The 27,398-nt window shown below is 39.0% G+C and overlaps 1 protein-coding gene across 1 annotated transcript in view; it reads left to right on the forward strand.

The window, feature by feature from the left end:
- Positions 1–27,398, forward strand: part of fbxl17 (F-box and leucine-rich repeat protein 17) — a gene marked incomplete in the record, with an annotated part of 237,289 nt that overhangs the window by 145,652 nt on the left and 64,239 nt on the right. The window contains 1 exon segment of the mRNA XM_014002660.1: positions 22,840–22,915. Coding sequence (XP_013858114.1) covers positions 22,840–22,915 — 76 coding nt within the window.

Genomic DNA, 27,398 nt, shown 5'->3' on the forward strand with positions numbered 1-27,398 from the left:
ATCACATCAAATAAAGATAGATAAAACTTTTCACTTTCACGTCATGCATGTGTCCATTTGTTTATTTGTAAGGGACTGTTAACAGTTGGTATGCCAGCCTGGCTCATTTGAGCCAACTGGGAAATAGGCAGAATAATCACTGGCTTTATGAAGGTTTTTTCAGCTGTAATGCAGTGAGAATATTGTTCATTTACAGCAAGTCTTACAGTGTTGTATAAAATCAGCTGCTAGTGTGATTTATTTATTTCAGTACACCATTTTTTGTCCATTTAAAAGTCTCATCCCTAATTATTTATTCTAACGATGAGCTGCGTATGACTGTATAAAATGTTTTAAGATTAAGTTTGTAGAAATCATTTTCTCAGTTTTTATATGAGGTCCTTAAACAACAAATCAAAACACCTGCATAAAAAAAATAATCCCCCAAAACTCCAAACCCCACTGCCCACTACCAGCATCATTATGTAAAAGCAAATTTGAACAAAGCCTAGTGAAATTGAAATAAGACTCTCTTGGCTTTGGCCCTGGAATTAGTTTATTAGAATCTAAAAGGAACCTCGAAAGATTTAAAACCCCATTTTCACAGGGAAATTAGTTTTCAGGGAAAGATGCATTGTTCACATTTGGTGATGATGAGTGTGTTTGCCACATAGGGGAATTTTCTCTTTTCCTTTTGTCCCTTTTAAGTTTAAGTGGAGACCTTTTATCAGATAAACTTTCCACAGGTACTGGGATGTTAGACAATGTTTTTTTGTTTGTCTGGATTGATAAAGCTGAGGAAAAACAGCTCTTGGTCTGTTTAAACCAATTCTTCTCACTTTAAAAAAACAACAAAGAGGTAATAATGTTTATGAAGGTAAATCAGAATTCTACTGAAGTTGCCAGAATTTTAGTTTTCTTGATATGTTCATTATTTCCTCAAGCAAAAGAATTAAGTCTGGGTTCCTTCATTTAAAACCAATCAATAATTCCCCCCAGGCTCATGTTTCAAGTTTTAATTTTTCTATTTAATTTTGTATGCCAGTCCTGTATTTAGAAGYCTTTCTTAAAAAAACATATTTTTAAAAAGTGTGTAAACTGCCTCTTCATCAACATCGTCCTCAGTTTTATGAATTTACCTGTGTTATTCCAGAGCAAGCTTTTAGGACAAAATCTTTACGAATTAGCATTGACTGACATATTGTTTAAGGTACAGTATTTGATTTTTAACACCATAAAGTTCTTTTCTCAACTTGTGTTGTTTTTTTTTTAAAGAAGATGGATGGATGGCCACCTGTACGACAAAGGAAAAGAATGGTAATTGGGTAGAGTAATGAGCAGTGATGGACAGATGGGAAGATAAGATTGGAGTAAAAGGCTGAGAGGGTTTTCAGGTAGATGGACAGATGGATGGATACCAGGAAGGAGGAATGCAAATTAATGCCTTTCATTTTTAGGTGTGTCACGTTCAGCGAGGAAGCATTTTTTTAAAGATGGATGGAAAAACCACCGAGGTATATCTGGGTTTCAGCAAATCGTGAATTATTTTTATTTTTCTAAGGGACTTACTCTTCACAGATGAATAACAAAGAGCTTTTGATAAACATGGGTTCATTTGTATTTGATTACAATTCACAAGGAAAGTATTGATTGAGGAAGGATTCCTGGACAGTAAGCAATTTGAATGCAGACCACATTAAATATATTGAACTGAACAATATGCTTCTTCTGGGCTTTAATAATGATGATTGATTGATGAAAAACTCTGCATCCGTTTCTCCAACAAAWGTCGTCCTGTTTCCTGATCTTGTCAGTTAAAAGTGCATCAGAGTTTGATGAATCTCAAAAGGATTGTTGGGATGAGAGGGTGCCACCTGAAGATGAATTGCTGATGGGCAGATTGTGAAAGTGATTGAAAGGAGACGAAGTGAACTGCAGCTGCAGTGGTCGGCTCCTGGATCGTGCCCTCGAGATGCTCAATGAAGACTGCAAGGTGTGGCTGCGAGACATTAATTCGCACATTACCATACCTGCCACATGCGTCTCACACACCCACACACACACACCCGTGTGCATTGTTGGACCGCCGCCATCAACCATCTCCGTCTTGCAGTTAACAGTTGACTAACTCCCTGAAAGACAAGTGGTATTGACAGAAGTATGTAGTTAGCGAAGTGGCACAAGTGTGTGTATTCATTGTGCAAAAAAGGGGGTATATCTGCTCATGATAGGGGCTACACTCCCTGTTGTCATTTTATAACAGCTTGTAGACAAACTCATTACATCCAACACCTGCTCCCATCACGTACACTGAGGGAACGTAAGTGTGTGTGGGAGGCACGTGTTCTCCATAATTTGACTGTGGTCGTTTATGTTCGAGTTGTCTCCAAGTGAAAGCCATTGTGTGGTGGGAAGACATTATTGACATTTGAACCAACTACTGCTGCTTTTCTTAATGAGCGAGGATCATTTTGAGTTGTTTGGGTCCAAGCAGCACACTTCCTGTTAGTCTCGTTCAAAATTTTCTCCTTTATTAATAATTTGTCTTTGTAAAAGAAGTTTGTAAATATAAAAAACATAAATAGTAAACAAATAAACCTGTACTTCGTCTTTTTGTGTGGGTGTCTCCAGTCTGTAACAGCCCTTTGCAAGCAGCACTGTTAAAATGTTTTGCTTTTAATTCAAACGGTCCGAAGTCTGCCTCTGCTTTATTTCATCTAGTGCTACATCTTCAAGTTCCCGGGCTAACTGTGTCTCATTATTTCAGTTTGCGTTCATAAAAGCCACTYTACTTTTCATTACTATTAAAAACAGAAATACAAAATCTTGCAATGATTCTCGTCTTCTTCAACCTTGATTATTGCTGCCTGCAGCAAGTTTTTTTTCTCTTCTGCACAAGTCACAATCGAGAAGCAACAATGGTATAGATGTGTATTTCTTGTTCTTCAGGCAAGTCATCTATTAGGGTTCAAACTCCTGAACTTGTTGTCAGGTTAAGGGTTAGAGCCAAACCTCACGCTTCTAACAGCTAATAATTTAGCAAAGTGTCCAAAAGTGGGACACAAAACGATCAAATCTCCACTCACTGGTCACTGTTACAGCTGTTTCCGCTGAATGTTTGTATTTTTGACGTTAGATTTGATATGTCCTCATTTGGGGTGGACTCCCAAGAGATGGGATTGTGTCACTGTGGTGGAAAGTGGATGAAATGGTTTACATATGCACATATTTGGCATAAACAATTCTCTTTTGTTCTTGAAGCTGTTGCACAGTCATAGTTGGAGATTTTGCAGAGTGAAAGCATCTGCGAAGTCTGCAGAACAACTCCAGCAATGCATTCATAAAGTGCAAGCAACATGGCAGGTATTGCCTGTGATATATGAATATAGTCTTTTCTTCAGAGCTGCTGCTCAGGTTACTTCAAAATAAATTACTCTTGTGACTCCTTGTGTATATTTCCCATATTTGCTTATGTGCCATAWAGCAAGTTAGATTACCCAGCTTTTTTTAGTCTCTAGACCAGGATSCTGTTCTAAAAAGGGTTCCATCTAGGAATTCCTGGGGCGTTCCAGTGCCCCCTTGCTGTGGTACTTGCCTATAAAACCTCCAAAGGGAGCTGCCCAGGAGTCATCCTAATCAGGTGCATGACCCAAATCAGCTGACTCTTTTTGATACAGAGAAGCAGTAGTTCTACTAATCACCTTACGACTAAAGCTAAGCCTAGCCACCCTGACCCTGGTTCATTTGTGATCAGCTTGTATTTGGKATCTCGTTCCTTCAGATATGATCTATGCCTCAGGACTACAGATGAGGTTTAGAACATTTGTGGACCGGTATATCGAGATATTTGCCTTTTGACTCAACTCCTTCACCATAACARACCATCCTAACTAGGGATGGGTACCTTTGACGTTTCTAATTGCAGAAATTWAAATCCAGCTCCACGTATTTCTATTGATGTCATTTMCCCGCTAGAAAAATTGTGTGATCGAGGTCCATGGAAGGCAAATAAGTTTAAATCAAATAAGCAAAAGAGGATGGAGTTAAAATAAATAAAAGATATTCAAGCTACGTTTTGAGCATCCAAAACRCGGCCAAYRCTTCAAGCTGGCTGCTTGTGCTCTTTAGGTCAGATGTGTTCGGACTGTCGGGAAGCRCCTCTGTTGTTTTCCTCTGCCAGTCTCTGTTTAATGGCGGATGAAATAAAGAAATTGGCGGTACTTTATTTACTTTGAGCAAGCAAACRTTGTGTTGACAAGATAATTAATCCACCAGATAATTCAGAGGCGGTCTGTTCGGTGAGTTTCAGTCCAGGAGCTGCGARCTGCGAGGCTTGCTGAGCTCTGTTTACTGAACCAGCGGCTGCTGACGTCATTACGCTCTTGCACGATGCTGCATTCAGGACAAGCATGGAAAACTCACCACTCTTATGCCAATACGGTCGCAATGATACTTTTAGGTACCGAAACATGGTACCGTTTGATGTTACATGAATAGGTTCTCGGTAGTACTGACAGAATTCGGTCTGTACTTAAAAAAAGTATCGAATTCGGTACCCATCCTTAAAACGCCCTCATACCTGTGGATTTKTTGTTCGATCCCCCGCACCATCCTACCATCACTTTAAACCAAGACTCTCAGATACTTGAACTCCTCTGCCCTCAAACTTGGCTTCAAACTGCTGGAAGACAAACAGATCCACAGCGTCTGCAAAAAGCAGAAACAAGACCCTGAGGTTTCCAAACCTGACTCTCCTCTGCACTTCAGAGCCTATCCATAATCACCACAAACGGCATTAGACACAAGTGACCACCCTGAGTCCGACTCAAACCTGGAACAGGTTCAATATTGTGCCAAGCAGATATGTGTAAACTTGCTTTTTTAAATTCATTCTTTGAAAATGACTTTGGGATATGTGTGAAAAAAATGGACAAGAGTAAAAATATGTGAGCCTGCATCACATTTGCCACATAAAGTGCTTCTTTGATTCTGTTTTCCGTCAGTTAAACTTCTTTATTTGGTTAACTCTCAAGCAAGAAATAAAATATAGTACATATTTTTTGTACGGAAGTCATAAAATCCAGGGTTTAGTTTGCAGCAATAGTTGGAAACAGAAAAGCAGGTTCCTACTGTACCCTTAATGTATTAGAAGCCGAGCTTTCCCTGTAATTTAACGGGGGGGATTAGAGGGATAATCCTCCATGTCTTTTTCTTTTGCTTCCGTCCCCCTCATTTTCTCTCTGCTGCTGTTCTGTCTCCAAGAGACGTGGACAAGACACGGCTAAAGAGAGAATCAGTGCAACAATTAGTGAGCATACGTGTGTGCATTGTGAAATGAAGTCCAATGGAAGAATTTGATAGGCTGAGAATAATTAGCTCCAGTTTAATGTCAGGTGATTCGCTTTGATACATGCTCTGTTTTTAAATAACTCTGCACGTGTATGTGTGTTTGTGGAATGTCATGGTATGTTTCTCAGAGAGTGAGCATTTGTGCTCTATTCTAAATAGATGAYGTTCAGGTCAGTGATTTCAGACAACATTGTGGTTATAGAGTTTTTTTCCTCCCTGTTGCCCTTGACCAGACTCTTAACACAGAGAGCAGGAAGATAAGAGAGGATTTACACACAATACGGAGGCCATTAGCGTCTGGCTTTCTCTCCCTCTCTCATTCTCTCTCTTGGGTTTGTTTAGTGTTATCAGATCCGCAGAGATGTGTGGATGGCAGATTGAATGTCCATAGCCATGGAAAAGGCCAAAGATGTCTAACCTCCTATTCACACACTGCTGGCCTCGTCAACAGTAGACTCTTTGTCCCACAGCAGTCAACGAGATGGACAGTACAAGATAATTGCGTTCGGACAATAACCGTCTCCTCTGTTTGTTTGAATGTGTACAGTCTCTTTGGGACGAAATGGTAGATGAATGTGTCTGTGTGGAAGTAAGGCGGGGAAGGAGGTTAGAGTGACTCTGCTTGAATCATTCTTTGTGTTCTTTCAGCTCCTCTGTATCTGAACACTGTGAATGAGTGAATGAACCTGATGAAAGATTTTCGAAGCAGTTTCGAACACTGAGCTGTCATCCTCTGATAAGGACGAGACAGTGAAGTCAWAACTTGACGGATACGATTCTTCAGGATCTGCCATTGAATTCGGAACGCAGAAACAAACAGCAGGAAAACCACATTGATTGGAATGACTGAGAGTGAGGCTGAATGGCAGCATCTGAACTATTAACATGTACAGATGCTCATTTCCTGCCATGATGACATTTCTCTGTGATCCAGGTGCAATGTATTGAAATGKGAGCGAGCAAATGCATGGCCTCATAAATATGCACGTGTTCTTAAATAATGATGTCTCGCTGTGGTACCTTCCTTAGATTTGGCTAAAAATGCATGCTTTAATTTGAGTAAATTAAATATGGTCTTTTCTCAGATCATTTCATTTTATTCTCCATTCAAAAGCAACTTTAAAAAACTTGATGAKAAATTTGTCTGTTAACAGTTGATAACTTTAAACACTGTCAACATTACAAAAATATAGTGTTGTGCTTTTAACATCAGTACTAATCTCCCTAACTCTAAATTTCTTCACAATGTTGCTACTCGTTTCAGCTACCAGGTGCTTATGAAGGAGGTGAAATCATCTGTGACTTTTATTTTGTTAATCATTAGCTTCATGAAATAACTTTACAAAAGACAACAAAAAACAAAGTTTAAAAACTATTGTTTAAAGGGGGTGTGCTTTGTATTTTCCAGGCACATAGTTCAATTCTATACTGCAAATAGCTGTAATAAAAATGCTGTGTATATCAAAATCTTGTGTGGTAGCCATGTGGAGCTGCCTAAACACTTACTTGCTGGTACAAAGCACCGCCTATTTGTACATGGCACCTCCCTGGAGCTCAGTCCCCAGCCGAACTTCAGGGAGCCAAGCTCTGCTAATTGCAATTTGTACGCTGTACAAATAGGCGGTGCTTTGTACCAGCAAGTGTTTAGGCAGCTCCACATGGCTACAGGAGATTCAAGGATTTCTCAAACATTCATGCATGAGTCAAAGCAACACTCTGGGTATGTTTTTGATTAGGGAATGACCTAACATGATACTGTATAAAGTAAAAAAAAAACATAGATTTTGCATTCTAATTCATAAGATAAAATGCTGCTCTTTGAAGCAGTTTTTTAAAATGACTTCTCAGTTGAGAGTCAGGTGGATTGTTTTGGGTTTATGTTGAATAGAGTAGTCCAGGGAAGAAAGTCAGCTTTTCTCAATTATCACTGTTCTATGTGAGTCATGCTTGACGGAGAAGAATCAGACGGCGCCTGGATCACTTTCTCACCCACTCTGCTTTTTCTTATTTATTCTTTGRAGCCTCAGCTGAGTCCCAGTGTGTTTCCATCTCTTGCATCTCCGTTCAGCTTTCTTTAACACATCACCCACTTTTAATCGTTTTCTTTCCCCTTCTCTTATTTTACCTGACAATATAACATTGAATATATGTTTCTCCTTTCCTCTCCTTTCCTTTCCTTTCCTTTCCATTCCTTTCCTTTCCTTTCCTTTCCTTTCCTTTCCTTTCCTTTCCTTTCCTTTCCTCTCCTCTCCTCTCCTCTCCTCTCCTATTTTTCCGCCTCCACAGAGGGTGTAGTGGGGTTGACAGGCAGTGAGCTCACAGTTGTAACCTTCCTGCCACCACGCCAGGCAAGGCGCCACTTGAGGGTTTGGCTGCAGATTGAATAGCTCCCAGAGATGTCATATTCAGACAGCCTCCCTGAATTACATTTCCTGGTTTTCCCTGCCTGGCTGCATGCATGCCCTCCACCAATCAAACAGCAAGGAGTTGCCATACGGCTGTCCACTCTTTTTGTCTTGCCTTTCTTTTCTTTTGCCACCCCCCTTACCCCAAACAACTCCCGTTCACGTCCCGGCCTTGCCATCTCCAGGGTGTGTCCCTCACAGAAATTATTCCTTCACCTCTTGTCTTGCAGTCCAACCACTGTAAGACAGAACAGCAGATGGGCAATCTGATTGGCTGTCAGCTTGTGTTTATTTCCTTGTTGTCGGGGTGCCAGATGAGATAAAACATTGTTTTGCTGCATATGTCATGTTCTCTCTGGGGTTTTTTAAGAAATGAGAAAAGTTTAGGATGCTGGACATGTGGTAGAACAGATTGGGACACCTCTGACAAGCATGAACCAATGTGCAAAATATTTGAAATATATTTTTATATTTTTGCTTTTGTTCTTTTTGAACCATCTGTCTGTTGTTTCGCAATGGTTTTGGATAATCATTCGACATTTTAGCAACAAAAGTGATGATTTGTTCTCTGAATGCTGACAATAGAAATCTAAAAAAAATGTTCTGGTAATAGAAAGCTGACATGCAGAAGGTTCGGAGAACCCCAATACTTGATTCATCTTTATAAACCCCAAGAGTGAGAGAGAACATTTAAAATTTAGCACAAATTATGTTTGAGCCTCTCATTTCATCCAACCTTTCCAACACCCTCTTTTCTACATGTTTGTAAATTTCGGTAAAGTTTATAAGCAGCGTGCGGGTGATCGCAATGATTTTATGAAGCCAGATAAAGACGCATAAAGAATAAATTGCGCTGGCTTGGAAAGAGGATGTGGGAATCGATTTTACAGCTTCAATAGCTGCCGCTGTGTGTTGTATAGTGTTGTATAAAGTACCACAAAGTGATACTTGAGTAAAAGTACAAGTATCTTACCAAAAAATTACTTTGCTAAAAGTTAAAGTCTCTTTTAGGAATATTACTTGAGTAAAAGTCTTAAAGTATCTGATATTTTTTGTAGTTAAGTATTAAAAGTAAAAGGATTGATTTAAAATGAGCAGTTAGATTTTCTGTAATGACATTTATTAGTGGTGACCTCCCTCCAAAAAAAAAAAAATGCAGAAATGACTATATATCGTATTAAAATAATTAATTTATGTTAAATTTAGGATGCACTAGTCCAGCTGCTTCAGTTTATATACATAAATCAAGGGWGCCCAAACCTTTACCCCAAAATGAAAATCTATCAGAGGGCTGCGACCAAATGCAATAATATATTTAATGAAATACAAATACTTATTAAGTACAGTCCTTTTATTTTAATGATTATGTCCTGCTGGAGTGTGACCTGATCTGTTTGTGTACAAACTAATATGGTATCAGAGTTTTATATATTTATACTTCTCATTCAATCACAATTAAATTCGCTCTAGGAGGCACAATTTATATTACATTACATTACATTACATTATATTATATATACTTATATTATTATATTACTTATTTAGTTTTTTACAATAACAAGCTGAAATGAAAACAAGCTAAAATGAAATAAAAGTAACAACTTCTTACTTGCCTTTTTAAAAAAATGTAAGGAGAGGAAAGTACAGATAATTGTGTGAAAATGTAAGAAGTAGAAGAAAAAAAGTAGGCTGAAAAATAATTATTTAAGTAAAGTACAGATACCCAAAAATTCTACTTAAGTACAGTACAAAGTATTTGTACTTAGTTACTTTACAACTCTATATTCACAAAATCAGTTCAGGTCAGTTAGTAACTTACATATGTAAATTTTAAAAATGTACGCAAGCTTTGTAAGCAAAAAAAAAAAAAAATAATAATAACCATGTCCTGTCCAGCAATGTGAAATTCAGAATTGATGTCTGAGTGTCCAAATGAAGCCCAACAGTTTTACTTTCACAAGTGCAGCATAATGGTATTTCACCATGATGCTCCACTTTATATATTGAAACCTTTATTATAAATTCTTTTGGGATTAATTTGTAACTGACACCGAGATGGAAAATGTAAACAAAGAAGAGAAAAGGAGAAAAGTGAAATAAGAGATAGAAAGGGAAACAAGAAAGATATGAGAGAGATGCATTAACAAAACACAAGACAAYACTTTTGAAGTCTGCCTCCACACCTGCGACAAGAGAGAAAACAAAAACACAGCAACAAAATATATGCAACTTACGTATGTAAATTTTGAAAACTTACATAAGCTTCATAAGCACAATCCTACCTAAACGCCTGAATTTGTATTAGTTTGTCCAGAAAGTGGTTACCTGACCTTGAAGAATAAAGGAACTCAATGAGTTAGTTTTTTTATTTTATTTTGAAGGAAAGCTTTAGCACATGAAATCATCCCTCTATAAGGTGATTAATGAGAAACCTCTTCTACTAAATTGATCACACATGCCAGTTCCACACCAGCTTGTGTAAGTCAACACATAGATTAAACCAATCCTATGTACGATACACACTTTTAGGCATGTCCTTTTAAGTGCAAGAAGTTTGGCTTTGCACAATTAAAAACAGGTGGTCCATTTCACTTTCACACACACACACACGCACACACACAGACGTATATGCATAAACATGCACACGTCTCAGGTGGTGGAGATCTCCCATGCTGTGTGGATTCTTATCAAAGACGAGACATAAAACTGAACTGGCAGAATGGGAGCTGTAGCAGTCCAGCCTTCCAGTCTGGTTATTTGAATTGTATCTTTATGAAAGTGTTTGTGCACATGGCTACTGGGGAGAAAAATCTAATCAAGGAAACAATTCTTGTTCAGTTGTGTGCTTTTGTGCAAAGATATTTCGTTTTATGTGTCTTGAGTTTTCTCAGATCAGCCCACAAGCTTTTCACAGTCTTTTTCTCTGCCTGGCCTTGACTATAAACTGGATGCTGCAGGGTGTTGAAAAGTTGCTGGATTATGGAGGATATTACCGTAGGGTGAAATATGTTGGTCTTTATGTGGGGGCATTATCGCCCTGCCCAATTAGGATTGTCTGAATTTATGCTGTATGACATCATTTCTAATGACGTGAGGCAATGAATGAATCATGGGTACGATTTTTTTTAGATTTACCATTGAGATAAAAAAAGACCCWTGTGCCCACAATTTGTTGCACAATAATGTGAAACACACATGAACTTGTGTATTCATTCATGAAGAACTTGTCATGTGTGCAGATGTGGTGTTTTGAACTGTGTTGATTTTTTTCCAAACTCGCTCATATGTTGGTGTGAGATGCTTATTATGACTGTTTATGGAGATGGAAATTAACATTCTCTATGGTTGTTTTCCATTTGGGAGGGAATTATATGGGCCATAAATTTACTTGATCTGCGTACAGTGTCAAGGCGTATTACACGCTTTCTTGCTGTGGCTTCGTCTTGCAGTGATAGCTATACCACATCATTACGTCCACACTCAGACATGAGCACAAACTCGCACACAATTGGCGTGGCAAACCCGAGCTGCATACCTCCCTGTGTCGGCTATGTCCAGCTCACGCTGAGTGTGTAATGAGCGGCGCTTGAGTGAGATTAAGGCAAATATTGTATGGCGTTGGAGGATTGGTTTCACTTTGAGCCTCAGCGTTGTGGCATGACCAGCAGGATTCCCACTGTTAGTCTCCTGTCATTTGTCACACTGCTTTACTCAACACTGCTAATGGTTTTAAAAGCAAACACACGCTACCCCTCTGGGGTACTTTTCTTCGGAAACACAAAAACCATATACTGTATGGAAGCGTGCTGGGATGATGGCCATGAACAGATAAGAGACAGTGGTAAAAGTGTAAAGATAGTAAGGACTGAGAAGGGAAGTAAAATGAAGCCTCAGATATGTGATGTGTTTTGTTGGCTCCTTGTGAAGCACGACAACAGAAAAGAGCAGGGAGTGATGGTGAGTAAATGGTTTTGCGATGAGGAAAGAAATCAAAGTACAGTGGGTTTAGAGAACAGAGAGCAGAAAAGATGGCAAAAGGACAAGTTCAACAGCAGAAGAGGGGGGAAGCAGAATACAGGAAAAAAACTTGGAAAAGAGAGTGGGAGAGGGGAAAAAAGAGGTTATCATCTGGAATCAATATGGAGTAGATGGGCAGCATGAAGAGGCTATAATCACATCTATCAACAACACTGTCTACGAGAGTCCATTCTTTTTCTACTTTGTTTGAGTTCCTCTGCCTCTCCCAACCACAGTCTATGATCAATTTGCCAGCGCACTAAAAAGAAGATGATCACTGTGTTGTCAATATTTATGGGAATGAAAAAGATCAAAACTTTTTCTGGCTCCCTTTTTAAGCACATCTTCATTCTTTCCCCATGTTTTTAGATAACTGTAGACCTCAGTGATGATTGTAAACCACGGGCACAAAAACACACGGACTAACGCTACAACATGACAGTCTTTCATGTGCAACTTTGCAGATTACAACAAAAAAAAATTGCAACTTTAAGTAAGCGTTCTAAGTGGAAAATGATAAATAATCTGATAACAAATGTACACACCTGATCGAAAAATAAAGTCAGAAAAATACACTGAATCATTGAGAGATAAAGTCCAGAAAACAAATGGCGTAAGTGTACATGATGGGTAGCTCCAGGATGAAAACTGTCAGAGYCTGTAGCTGTACTTACTTAACAAGGCTGTATCTAGTCCCACATATTTGAATCCGGTAAACATATTTTCCTAAATACATGCATAATTAACATGTTTGGTCAATCATTGTCAGTTTTTGCAGAAAAGTTGTTGCTAAATGAAATTAGAGTTAAATCACCAATATTTATTTTTGTAGATTTGAATATTTTTATGCAGTTCTAATTACGGTTGGGCATCCTTTCAATTTGAACAGTTCCGATTCCTTTTTCGATTCCGATTCCTAACGATTCTCGATTCCGATTCTTTTAAGAGGCTTTAAGTGTACATGGTTTAAATGGAGCGTAATATAACCCGAGTTCTTTCTGGATGAAATTATTTGAACTTCTTTAAGAATTTCTCATGGTTTTTTTTTTAGTAAATATTAAATATTAAACCTAAAAAAATTAAGACTAGATAATTTGTAGGTGGTCGTGTATTTGGGGTTGATAAAGGTCTTTTAGTAAAGTTGAGCCACACTTGTGAACGCCGCCGAACACCTTCCATGTTTGCAAAACAATGCGGTTCTGCGTAGTGCGCGCACACACTTCTTCTTTGTTGGTGTTTAGGCTACGTCCGGTTTGTGGACTAAGAATCGAAACAAGGAATCGAAATTTTAGAAATTGAACAATTCCAGGAGAACTGGAATGTTAGTCCCGGTTCCAATCGGTACTCGAGACTTGATTCCCAACCCTAGTTCTAATACAACATTGTGTATTACAATGTCCGTTAGCTAGTGATAACTCACTAATAATGTTGCCTTCGAGTGTGTTGGGGGTGGGGTAAACTATCCTCTTTGTTTCCTTCACCATCTCATCCTCAGCACTCCACCTCCTGCTTATCTTTCTGTCCCCTCTTGGCGAAAATTTAAAAATCTTCTCACTTTTTTCTTGGCATGGGATCAAACGGCGTGCTCCGTTGGGGAAATTCATTTAGGTTTCTGGTGTTTTCCGGGGTTGTTTGGGCCAATGGGCTGGTGAGCCGTGCAACATCTGTTTTCATGAATACCTAATGGCTGCGTGTCAGAGTCAAACGAGTGCTCTGGAAGATGCTCCCACTGCTATTATCATCATGGTTATTTAGCCACCAGTTTCTCATTAGGATCTCTCTTCTTCTGTCCCTGAAGAGGAAACAACTGTGCTAGCAGCTAGGTTTTATACATTGTTTTACAACTCTGTACTGTGAACTAGACTTGTTTTGAGTTTATTTGTAGTGTGCCATGTGGTCTTAATTTGTAATGCGTGAGAAAACATTTTTATACTGGAAATCAAACAGGAAAATGTCAGGGTGTGAAAATGAGATGAGAGGACTGGCATTAAATCTGTAGTAGAAACTGTAAGAACTGTAACAAGTTTGTTGTGATGAAGTTTTAAAGTTATTCCTCATTTTACTGCAAAGACAGTAACAGAAGAGTCATAACTGAGTCTGTATGAGGTTTGTAGAGTACTGTCAGAGGTCAAACGAAAGCTCCATGTTCCTATTGGTTGTAGTAATTATTATAATTATGTGTTTTAATCACAATTAAAGGAAAGTCTGAACCATTTAATACACAGATGTTGCATTAACCTGCTTCTTGTTAATTTTCTGCTGCAGTCATCACTTGGATCTCTGTTTATTCCAGTAAACGCTCTTTTCCAGAATTTTATTTTATTTATTTATTTTTTTGAGAGAGTGCCGGTAATGACTGCAATACTAGACATGTTGAAGCATTTCATGCCTTTTTAAATGATGACAAAGCTTGTTGATGTGATCCGACATAGCTGTGGTTGTAATGTGGTTGATGCGTTCAAGCAGCCATCTGATGCACACGTCTTTTTCTTTCTTGTTTTTTTTTTTTTTGTTTTCCTCTGCTCTTGCGTGCTGATGCAAAATATTTTGGCACCTTTTTATATACTTTTTTGTATAAAACATGCTGTCATAGCTGGATTTGTTCATGATGCTTGTGCTCAATGGGAAAAATGTGTTTTGTTGGTTTTAGGGAAAACATAGTTTATGGCATCAGCACCTGAAACTACGTTTTTGAGTAAAAGGAAATGAAGGATTGTATAAGCCATGCTGAAAAGCAATCTTTTTTCACCATTGTACAGTTCTATTTCCACTGTTTCTGAGTTTTTATAACAGTGTGAGTCCATTGATTAAGCTTTGTCTTTGCAGTGCGTGCACTGGCAAACCAGTGATCCTAATGAAGTCGAGTCCATCCCAGTCAGCTGCAGGAGAGCGTAGCAGTAGCACCAAAACCTCAATAGCTCATTTGTTCTCAATGAGAGCTGACTTATGGGGCAAATTCATTGTAATTAAAGTCATTTTCTGTAATGGAAGTATTGCTCTCTCTATCATTGTAGCAAGAAATTACATGCTGCATTATGACTTGTTGGGCTATTGTAGAAAATTTGTTTTGGTAAAATTCAACGGCCTCCCATCTTTTACCACCTCCTCCCTCCTCTCTTCTATTCTCTCTTCATCCCCCCTCTCCCTTCCTCTTCATATCCATTAGCTTAATGAACACCCTCCAATTTCCTGCCACAGGGACAAACATGGCTCACAGTATTGTTCTCTTTAATGTGTGTGTGTGTGTGTGTGTGTGTACTGTATGTGTGTGTGTTTATCATGTTTGCATGCGCGTTTGACAGAGAAAACAGGATGGAAAGAGTGCGTCGGTAAGCTCTCATTAAAATAGATGGCGGTAATCAAAGAGCAGAGCAATTAGCTATGGCTGAGTGGGCGAAGGGTGTACGCCGTGTGCCACTGTGTCAGGCCCACCGGTAAACACCGTGGTACTTTGCCTCCTTTCTACATGTGGACAAGGAGCAGGAGACCTCCGATACGCAGCCCTGAGGGGTATACCAGCCTCAATCTGTCTCAGTCACACCGGCTGCTCTCTTTAGTGGCTCAAAAAACAAAACTCTGTTAAAAGCCAGGACTAACTGATTTTATTAACTTTACTGGGGAAAATGCCTTTAAATGTCTCAGTAGGCTGTAAATACCACGATGCCAACAGCTTACTAATGACATTCAGCAAATAAGTAAGTAAAGTAAAGCAAAGTTTTATTCATATAGTGCCTTTCACAGAAATAAATTCACAAGGTGCTGTACATTCAGGGAAGGGGGGGGAGGCAGTTAAGAAACACCCATTCAAGAAGACATACAAGACAAACATGGGGGAACAGGTGAAACCGGTCATGCAGCAAACACAGTTGCGCTACCTTTAACAACAGAAAAACTAAAAACCACACAAGGGAAGATGAGGGGGAAAAACCATCATATTTTATCAACAATGTGACACACTATGTTGTTTATAAAAAATTATAATAATTAACTAAAGGCCTCGTTTATTTTGAGTTCATCTAGAGCAGAAGTTTTTTAAACTTAATGGATCAACTGATATCTCCCAGAAAATAACTTTCTATATCAGAGTGTGAATATTTTCCTCTATATGAAAGAATAAGAATGCTAAAATTTAGTGTCCCAATGCACATTGTTATTATTACTTTAAATGGTATTTTTTTCTTGCTCTGTCTGCTCCCACATCTTTGAAATAGAAAAAAAAATTACCACCGCGACCCATACTTTATTTCCCTACTGTGACATCTATCATGGGCAGCCATCTCTGACCTAACTGTTCGTTTCACATGGGCAAAGATCCACCGCCCGTCCTCTCCCGTGCGCATTCAGACGCACACGCGAGCACGGCTCGCGCAGCCCCAGCCACCACTGTGTCGGCTCAGACCTGAGGCTGTAAGTGTTATCGCCATCTGCCACGGGGCACTGCTCATCCTCTCCTGGGTTATTTATTGTGTTTCAGCTGCAGTGGGCTGGCCGTGGAGGCAGATAGGAGCATGACATTACTTTACAGAAAGCCAGTTGTTCATTTACAGGTGAGACTATCTCACTTGCATGTCCTCAGGGGGACTCTGCGGGCGCAGCAGAGAAAGGGGTAGCAGAGTCAGAGTAAAGAGATGTTGTATGACTGATGGCAGGCCAGTTTGGCTTCTGTTGGCAACCGAATGGGCTGCTTTAAAATGCTTATTTTTTTGTGCATGAGCATCACGGAGGCCTGACAGGGTTGGCAAGGCAACAGGCTGTCCATTTGGATGAACTTCAAGTGAATAACTGCCACTTAACCTCACAAAGTGCTTAGTTGCCTTTTTCTCTCCAGTTTTTGATGTACAAACCGACTGGTTTGTCACACTTGTCTTTGGCATTGTTGAGTTTGTTGGCTGATATTGTAAATTTATACCAAATGTCCACAGACGTTCAATGCACTTTCAAACTCAGTATTATTCAATGCACTGTACTTCTAGAAAAGCCAAATGAGTCCTTTTTCTGACTTGTCACTTTCTGGAATACTGAAATAAACAAAGTTTGATTTAGCAGCAGTCCATAAAGGAGCTTTGTTGCTTTTCTTCAAGTTTTCCTTTAAAGTGTTCTTTGGTGCTTTCTTCATCTTTCACAAAAAAAGAGAAAGAAATAAAGAAAAAAAGACAAAAGCCCAGGTCGAATAGGGGAGCAGAGTATGATGGATATTCATGGCTCCAGTTTTGACCCCATCGGCACATTCTTTGAGCAGGCCGATGACAAGCCGCTGTATCGCCCCTCCGGTTCGCAGAGGCGTTTGAAAACATGATTAACGGAGGTGGAACACAATAGGAATGCGATTCTCGTTTGAGCAGTGGGTACAACAGGCCAGCCTGGGAAATCATCCAGGCCCTAATTGCCAAAGCAGACCCTGATTCAGACTGCTGGAACTTACTCACTCNCACACACACACACACACACACACACACACACACACACACACACACACACACATGGGCAGGAAATTCTCAAAGATGTGTTCAAACCAAAATGAACAAAGTGTATTTTACATCATTAGCTTTTGGAGTCCTGGTTTGCAATTTGAACAGAACAGTAAATATACAATATCTTTTTTAGAAGTGAATTTATAGTTAAAACCTTTAAAAAGAAATGTGCTGCATTACAAACAGCATTTTTTGTTTGAAAATGTTAAATAAACCTTTACTTGTTTAGTTTTGATTAAATTTCAAGTAAGCGACAGACAAAAGTCCTAGCTTACTATTTTTTTTTCTTAAAGGTCAGCTATTTCAAAAATCGTAACATTGGCCCCTCTCATTCCATAAAACTTGTATTGCTTCATTTTAAGGTTGTTGCTAGTTTGCAGCATCATGTATTTGCTTACTAAAGAGCTCTTTTGAGGTATTGGATATTTTTATGTCAGTTTATATTAGCCCAATAAGAAAAATCCTAAAGTTTATTTTATTTATTTATTAATTTTTTAACAGAGGATTCCAGAAACYCACAGTTGCACATGTCTTGAAAAAAAGCAAAAACCCTGGTTCTTTACGCTTGTGTATCGATTTATGGGTGATATAAAGAAAATTTACAGCAAGAATCATTTTGCAAGAGCGTTCCTCACAGAAGTGTAAAMCATCTTGTCTTGGCTCTCCGTCTCTTTGCTGCTCCGCCCTTCCATTTCATTAAGTCAAAAGACAGACAGGGTAGACTGAAGTCTTCTGTGTCACGACCAGTGCCCTCCKCTGCCTCCTTTTATGTTTTCAACCTCTCCCTAAACATTCGATCGCTTTTCCTTTATATATATTCAAGCTTTACTTTTTTGTTTTTTATTCWCACACTCATCCTTGGAAAAAAAAATCATCCTTTTATTCCCTTGCCCCTTTTGTGTGGCCAGACAGCCGTGTAATTGTGGGCTGTGTGAGGAACGGGATGAGGCGAGGGCTTGTGTTGGTCGGCGTTGCGCGAGCATACCTACCTACAGTCATTCTCCCGGCCACTTCTTTGTTCTTGCACCATTGTGATATCCCCRCTAAAGAGAAGCGGTACACATGTTGCTCGGCTGCAAGACGGTCTGCAGTCTTTGTGATAAATATGGAACTCTGTTTCTCTCAAGTATTGTTGCCATTCTCCCTCGTCCTGCCGGTCTGCTTGGGTACCTCTGGCTGTGCCGCATAAAAGGAGATTAGCTTCACCTCTGAGGGAAACATGCATGCACTCACACAAGTGCAAACAACACACTTGAGTGCACACACAAACATTAGGTTTTCCTCTTTTGCTGTATTCCTCTTTTAAGGTCCTGCATTCGTTTTTGGTTTAATGCAAGTGGACACAAGGTGATMGGACGCCAGCAGTAGGCTCCACATATTTAATGCTAATTAATATTAACACTAATAGTACACACATTCCCAGTCATTTACAATTTGACACAATGTAGTTGCGTGATTAAAGAAAAGAAATACCTTTTTTTTATTCTAAATTTTAATAAAAAAATAGCAACAGAGAAAAAATATAGAAAAGATTACGTTACAGCCAACATTACAGTTCTTAAATTAGCGTGTCTGTTTTCTCATTTACAGTTTGACCATGGCAACATTCTCGTAGGAGAAATCAGGTTTGATCAGACAGTGAGCCGGGATTAGGGACTGATTACTTGGCTTTGTTAGGTTTAACTTCATGTYATTCAGCAAAAAAAAAAAAAAAAAAAAGATGTGCTTACATTAAAAAACCTAAGAGATCTTTCAGCTTAGTGCTTTAAACTCAGAAGCTCCTGTCTTTGCTGTAAAACTCTAGTCAAGGCTACACGCTGCCTATGATACCAAAGATGCATTGTGAATTTGAAAGACTGTCGTTTTTTTAAAACTAAAAAGACGTAACAGAGATTTTATGCCTTTAAAAACAAGAAGTACTGACACCTCATCTGACAGTTAGTAAAACCTTGAGTATTTTTCTTAGTTAATACACTATATGTGTAGCTTTAAGTGGCAGTGGGCAGAGATTTGGGGAATTAAAACCATGTTTAACTGTAGACTTTTAAAACTGATGATAATAAATCACCTGAATCCTCAAACAGAGTCATATTTACSTGAAACTGCAGTAATTTGCTTGTCATACCTTCGGTTCTCATTTGCAAGTAAAAACCCTGGAACAGCTTTGAGCTGAGGTTTCTGTAGTCTGCAAATAGGAGGTGATGTGGTTACTGTGGTTACATGGTTGAATTTTTTTAAAGAGTGATCAAGCATCATTACTGCATTTTATTTTAAAATGCAAGAATTAAGATTCTTTTAGAGGCTGTTTTAACAAACAAAAAGAAAAACAATCTAAATTTTTTTTAAGATATCTCAAAAAATATTTTAAATAATGAGGCATTGAGCTTGTTATCCTTCCTAGCACAAAAAAACCCTTGCTACATCTGTAAAAGATCACTCTGTAATAATATAATAAAAAGTATTCAGTAGGGACAATTACCTGTCTTTCCAGAAAGCAAAACATAGTTCAATGACACCAGTTGAGTAGTAATGTTTGAACAGAAAACTTGTGTAACTTTTTCATTGAACAATTAGAAACTTTCTAATATCTCTAGTAAGCCAAGAGCCAAAGAAACATTTGATTTGGTTTGTGTGAAAGAGACAGTTTGATTGTTTTACCTCCAGCTGTTGATGCCAGCAGTGCAGGGATGGTAAACCCCTCGCTGACCCCTGATGAGGCTCTTTTTTTGGTCCTCCCTTCCTTCCTGGCAGCTGGTAACACTAATTGCTTACACATGGAATACTTAGTTGTCATGAATGCAGTTTTATTGTCATTAAAGTGACAATAATGACCRTGAGCTGTGGCCTAGCTAGCTGTGTAACTAAATCCATATGTTCTTTAGATTCTTTCAACATAAACAAGTGGTATTCTTAAAAGGAGCATCTTTTCATGTGGTAAAGTCCCCACACTTGTCATAATCATTTATTCATTTTGCTGTTTTACTCTTTACTTTTCTGTCAGTTCTACATCATTTTTTTTATAAGTACCCCTTTAAAGTTTCTTTTTATTTTTTAATGGTTTTGCGTTTTTGCATTTGTCCACTTATCATGCCTTCACTAATGGAATGAGCATTTCAACATTTTGCTTTCCATCTTCCTAATTTCCCAGTTTTTAAGATGTGTTCATTGTCTCAGAGAAATTTGCCTTTTATTTTTTACTCTCTACACAAATTTCCGCATCCTGCTCCATTTTTTTTCACTTCATCAGTCCACGTCAGATCCCACTGTTTCCTAACTGTTTTTCCCATTTCCCTCCATGTTTTCATTCAYTTTTTGGTCTCATTATCTTTTAAATGGTCCAGTGATGGACTTGCGGCCTGTCCAGAGTGTACCCTGCCCTTCGCACAGTGACCCTGAAAGGAAGAAGCACAAAATGGTACTGGATGGATCTTTTGCATGAATCTCCTCCATGTGCCCGCCCCCCAGCATCACCTGCAGCTTCACCATGCATCCCAATGTACTTTAACTTTTGTAGGGCTATAAGACCAAAAGTATGATTCGTTTGATATGTAAATTTTATTCACCTAAGATTTGCACAGTATTAAGAGACCAGATCACTAATTCATGTCGGTGTAAACTTGTGGGACTTGTACTGGATTTTCATGCATTTTGATGGACTTTGAGTTCCCACACCATTTTTTTAATTTCCCCATCCTGCCTCATCTTCCTATCTGTCTCGCATCCTTTCATTTCCCTTCACTCTGGCCTTGTTAAGGGTCTCTCATTCTCTCTTCTTGTTCTTCCTTCCTGGCTCCCCCATGATGCATCCTTTCTCCTCCTACATAGAGATCTCTGCTTACCRTTTCCTGCTGTAGTGCCTTTCGGTCTCTCCCTGCTCCCTCCTTCATTCATTGATGTCTGATCTAATTGCTTTTGCTCTCACCCATGGGACCTGGGCACAACGTAACAAGGTCCCAGAGGATGCACTCCGCCTTCGTCGCAGCATCCTGAATTGCTACTTTTCTTTTTATCTGTTTCCTCAACCGGCTCCTCCCAGGGCTTTCATTCATTAGCAGTTCTAATGCTTTAGCCCCAAGACACACAGCATGATATTGTGATCCTTCAGGCTTAACTGAATCTAATCTAAAGCTGGCTGCGGCTGAAGGTTGCTCCAGGAATGACCGATTGCAACAGGTCGTCTCTTTATTTGGAGAGGAGGTTTGTTATTCACATGAGACATCAGGGCCACAGATGGAGAGTAAGGGGGTTAAATAAAAAAAAGCCACATTTGCAGGAAAGGGAAAGAGTGAGACAGAAAAATAAATAGGTAGAGGTGGGAGAGGAGGGTGACAAAGTGGAAAAGGGATAACCTGATAATGTGAGCAGGCTTATACGGCCGCTGGAAAAAAAAATGATAGAAAAAAGGAAAATAAAAGATGCAGTCCAGTGAACTAAAGCAGACAGGCCTGTACACTTTTTCTTCCAACTCCRGGTACACTCAGTCACATGAACTTTAGAAACGCAACACACAGTCTAACTTTTCTGTCACTTGCAGCTTTCCTTCCTTGAACCTGCAGTGTGATATATCACACCTCAAGTGGCATCTGTGGATAGTGTCACCTTAAGTAAATCCTGGAGCAAAAACACTCAAATCGACATTTTTTTTTAAAATTCAGTTCCTTTTTTGAATTCCCTGTTGATCTGAATCCTATTTTCACTCATGTTTGMCAAATAGTGAGGATGCGGGATAAACAGCATGAAAGAAGCAAAGCTCATATTCTCGCAACAAGTGCTCACGCATGCATGAGCTGCACTGGGATAAGCCATACGGTTGTGAGCAGCAAATATAAGAACATAACCTCAGTTGTCAGTCATAGTGTGAGTTTCATGAAAGAACACACCACAGCAGACACTACAATATTGTCAATGTGACATGAAGCTCATCGACGACTGCAAGCCGAACACTACAATCACAAGAATGTGTGTGTATGTGCTCTTGTCTTTTTGTCTGATTAATTTTCATGATACAACACCAGCAATAAGATCAAAATATTTCTCCTGAAGGTTAATGGGTCAAACGCAAAGATCAAAATCTAGTTGTTGCATGGCACTCCTCTCATTAGAGGCATTTAAAGGGAATCATTTGATACAGATACTCTGATCTTGCCTTTGGGCCTCCCCGGCGTATACTTTCTCTCACACATGCACTCGCACTCTGCCGGTCCTTTGGGCTCAGACAGTGGGCTGAATCCAGATAGACCGCTTTGAAGTGAGCAAGTGTGTGTCACTGTGTGTGCAAATACACACATACAATCCCACCGCGTTGATGCCCCCTTCTTTAATCAGATCAGGTTTTTAATTATTAATGTACGTTAAAAGAAGGAGAAGCAGAAAGTGTGAACATTTGTGACCCTGCAGCAGTACTGTTTAACCTATACAGCGGAGAAATCCTGCGTGTGTGGGCAGAGGAAAGTGGGTTTCATAAGTGAGAGAACTTCTCTGTGTGCGGGTGCATTGATGTTTGAAGTGTGTGCAAACAAAACACAAACCCATCTTCAGGCAAAAGCGCAACACAATTCCTCCGCACAGATTCCATTTCAAACATTTATTTTGTTTTTTTTTTTCTGTCTGTTTGTAGGTGTGTGGAAATCATCGCCAAGGAGGGGAGAAGTCTGAAGGAGCTCTATCTAGTGTCTTGTAAAATCACAGACCACGGTAGGATACTTTCTGTTGCCGTCAACCAGCAACATTATTACCATAACCATCATTGCCCACATCCTCAACAAAGGAGTCATTTGATTTTATGGCTCGGCTCTTATGAGACCCGCAAACAGTAAAAACATGATGAAAAGTTCCGCGCAGATGGAGCTAATGTTTCTCATTGCTGTTCATGTAGATGAGCGTACTCCGGTTTGACGTTTACCTTCAAGTCAGTAGTTTTGAGATGAAATGAGCAGAATTCGATGGTTACTCTAAGGCTGGCGTGTGACAAGTCTTCAGCACAAAATCACAACTGCTCCCGGCAGGATTCCTATGCGTTTGCTGCTGTTTGTGGATTAGAGGCGTTTGTATTGTCTGACAGGATGTATACATGCTTTCCTTTCCTTCGCAACACTCACGCTGGCAGCTTGTGTATCCCTCTAGCAGCATCTCTCCTCTCCGTTCTGTTTACACTATCTTTGCTCCTCTGCTTGAATCCATTCAGCCATATGTTCGGGTCTTTCATCAGCTACAGTACAAGTACACAGTTGGAGTTTTTCAGTGCTGGAAAAATTAGGAGCACAGTTCTGACTATCACCTCGTGCATGAAATATGTGATCTTTTGTGTGGTGGGGTTTATCTATTCAGGTGTGGAAAAGGGGACTATTTTGAAGTCCTTCAAACTCAGTGCTGTGATCCTATCCTTTACTTTTCAGTGTCTGCTCTTGAGAAAGAATAGAAACAAATCAGGAATCCTTCTGGTATAAAAAGAAAAAGTCTTTCTTTTTATAATAATCTGTATTGTATTAGAGAGAAAATAAAAGTTTAATTTGCATTAGATTGCTTGAAAATGTTTTGTTTTAGTTTAGGTCCACGTGCTTTTTTACTTCATACAAATTAAAGAAACTGAATTTAGCTATATCGAATAAGAAAAAAAATGAGTTATGCTTGATAATTAAGCTTTATATTAACTCTTTGCTTGTTGAAAATAGAAATTGTACTCGGTTTATGAGCAGCTTGTAGAAATTCATGCTCTACGTGTGTTCATTGTACTGTATATATTCTGTAGATTGAATTTAAAGTGGAACACTAATTGTGTTACGTCTCCCTGAGGAGCTTGTGATTATATCAGGAGTGTTGCAGAGTAAAGACTCAAAGTTTCTTTCCTCTGTAAGCTGCAGTTTGTTGCTAACTTCACCGAGGTGCAGAAGCGGTAATCACCTTGACCTCTCTGAACATGAGCTTTAGGTATTCCTGCAAGTGTGTAAAACACCATGTGGGTGTGATTCTGCTGGTATTTGATTAATGACTCCTGAATCAGAAAAGTACATTAAATCGGAAATGTACACAGCCAACGCCTTACAAATTCTTCCCTTTACGGTTGTCTCTAATCATTTTGACCAAGATGAATTGGTGATATCTGATCCTCTCCGTTGCTAATGACCTCTTTGTCCCTCTTCGGCTGCTGATCTGGTCTGTGTCCGTTTATGTTTGTCCTTTAAGGATGAAGATGCCTTCTGCAAGGAGCTCTGTGCTGTAACACGGTGATTGGTGGATTTCCTGTTTCAGCCTCTGATAAATTGAATAACAGAAATGAGATTTTACATCTGCCAAGCGGGCCCGTGTTTTTTCCGCCCATCTCCTGCGCTAATTATTTTTATTAATGGCCTCTCTAAGTGCATTTGAGATGTCCACAAGCCTCTTATGTTTGAGTGGTCTGCTTGTTTTTTACTGCTGCTTTTGCTTCCTGCCAGATTTTTAGGAGCTCCGAGATGCAAAGAAAGGTATTTGGCAATGTGTGTGTTTTTGTCATATCATTAATGGTTTGTGAAACCATAGAAAAATGGAAGAAAGAATAAATGAAATGGTAAAAATGAAAAATTTTGAAATCTAGCTAAATTCTCGTTGGGATTTAATTTTTTAGTATCTACTAGGGCTGTGTATTGGCAAAAATTTGGTGATATGATACATTTCATAACACAGAGGTCACGATACAATATATTGGGATTATTGCGATACTGCAAGCAAGGTGATGTATTACGATATATTTCCATTTTGTCTCCAAAAATAAAACTATGTTTAATTTGTTTCATATTTCTTATTTAATCCATGGTTTCAATGGTTAGGCCAAATGTGCCATTAGATAGTTTAATATATTTCTGGCTGCTTTTTGATTTCGAATATTAATTTATTCTAAAATTATTGTTGCCCACACTAACAATAGCCTATATCTTGTGCTAAAGTTCAGTCATGGGGCCCCTTTCATTTAAGGGGGGAGCACGAGTACGACAGTCATTTCAATGCCATCAGTGTTTCAAACGATCATTGCATTTGGCCACTTCAGGACAGTGACCCAACCCCAGCTTTGAAGGCAGCGGGTGTCAGTTTAAACTGCTAAGATTCAGCCGTTGGTACTCAGTGCTAACATTTACTAACTATGCTAACATTTGAGCTAGCTACAGGTGGATGAGCCAAATGGCTGGATGACTGCTGCCAACAAGTGGCTGGATGCTAAAATAAAATGCAAAAACAAACTGCTGGCATGGAATTTTACATTTTTAGTTCTAATTAAATATTAATACAGTATACTAGAGAATTGATACAGTATTGGCAAATGAAATATTGCAGTATTTCAGCGTATCAATATTTTCTTAGACCCCTTGTATTTACAGTGTCCTTTAACTTTGGTTTAAGTCTACAAACATTTTTTCTGTGGGACTTGGTTATTTATTTATTTATTTATTTATTTATTTATTTATTTATTTATTTTTCAGAGGTAACATAATCATTATAAAATGGGTTGGAAAGCTGATCCTGATGAGAAAACCTACTTAGCTTCTCTCCCATTGTTAATCAGATCTCACCACCACTCTCCTCCTCAGTGACCAACACATACTGTATCTTCAGCACACCTGGATAGACAGGCATGCATCCTAGTCTCCTTTCACTCGTCGTCTCTGTGCTTTTTTTGTCCTTTTGTGTGCGTGATTTGCATTAACATGCATCCATTTGTGTCTCCACTCTGTGTGTGTGTGTGTGTGTGTCTGTCACTGCTCTTATCTTGTCTCTTGTAGCCCACCTGCTTTATCCAGATACAAAACAAAGACCTTGGCACTGTCACCCCTTACATATGATAATTCTTCTTCTTCACCCACACAACCTACCATGATCCTTTGCATTATCAGCCATGGCTTCTTGTGTACATCTGTGGAAACATAAGACCAAGTGAGACACCTCTGGGAGATTTTGTACAACTGAGAAGAAAGAAAAGTGGAAGCCTGGTCTGCTTTTAGAGGACTTAAGCAGATCTGGTATGGAGTCGCAGAGTGGGAAGGTTTATTTTAGGCATCGAGAGTGATGGAAGTCAAATACCGTTTCCATTTCTTACAAAGTGTTTGGTGACTAATGTTTTTTAACAGTTTGAAGTTTTGGTACTTTTAAGGAAAAAAGGCAAACTATTTCAACAAACTAACAACAAACAGATGTTAAAAACTAAGCTTTGCAGAAAGCGGATAGCTCCTATTAAATAATGATTTAATTATTGCACATTCTAGTTTTTTATTAAACTAATATCTTCCTCTGTGAAGGCAAAAATGGCAGAAGATGAAAAATGGAGCAAAATTACTGGCTGTGTGGCTCATTGGTCTGTGATGTTGTTACACCAGCCTGCATCCACAGCCTCTACGGTGCTGCTGTACTGGTCTGTGGTTGTCGTTAAGGCTCCAGTTTATACGGAAGTTAAAGGAGCTGAGATTCTGAAATTCCCTCACCATTTCCATCACCATCTTGTTAATGAGCTCAGAGATGTGCCACAGATCCAGGATACTGAGGTTATGCAGCAGAGTTCTCAATATTTTTGTTCGCAGGGAAGAATGTTTGCCCGTCTAGTTGGAATACTGAGCCAGAAATGTCGCAGTGGAGCCAAGTTCTCTTTTTTGGCAAAGAAAAGTAATAGTAGTTAGTCTCTGCAGGTCAACTTTAAGCTGTGCTAGGCTACTGGCAATTTTATCCAATTTGCATCTTCCATCACCTCTTACTGTGTGCTTAATCTTCAGTTATGATAGTGTGTTCACTATTTAAAATGCAGTTAATACAAATTTGACATGATTAAGAAAAAATACAGATACACAGAATAAAGAATCTAAGTATTTTTTTTTTTTTGGATTCTGAGTTTTTAGGATTGTATTAAAGGTTTTGGATGTGTGAAGATAAAGTGTTAAATTGCTAACGGTACTGGCCCTAATAAATAAAAAAAAGGGACAGCGACAGCCCATCATCCAGACTGGTGTGATTGCGTTGTGTCGTTTTATAAGACGGATTGAGCCACTCAGATTGTGCGTTTTATTGTTTTGTCCATCTGTATTTACCCATCTGTCAGCTCATGAGATTATTGTTGTCATTCCATTTTCAGTGTCGTATTCTCTTATTTGATCACCTCCTTCATAGCTCTCGTGGTCAGCATGAATTTCCATTCTTCTCACTCTTCTATTATATATAT

Source organism: Austrofundulus limnaeus, unplaced genomic scaffold (assembly GCF_001266775.1).
Source record: "Austrofundulus limnaeus strain Quisiro unplaced genomic scaffold, Austrofundulus_limnaeus-1.0 Scaffold14, whole genome shotgun sequence".
NCBI classification, from domain to species: Eukaryota; Metazoa; Chordata; class Actinopteri; order Cyprinodontiformes; family Rivulidae; genus Austrofundulus; species Austrofundulus limnaeus.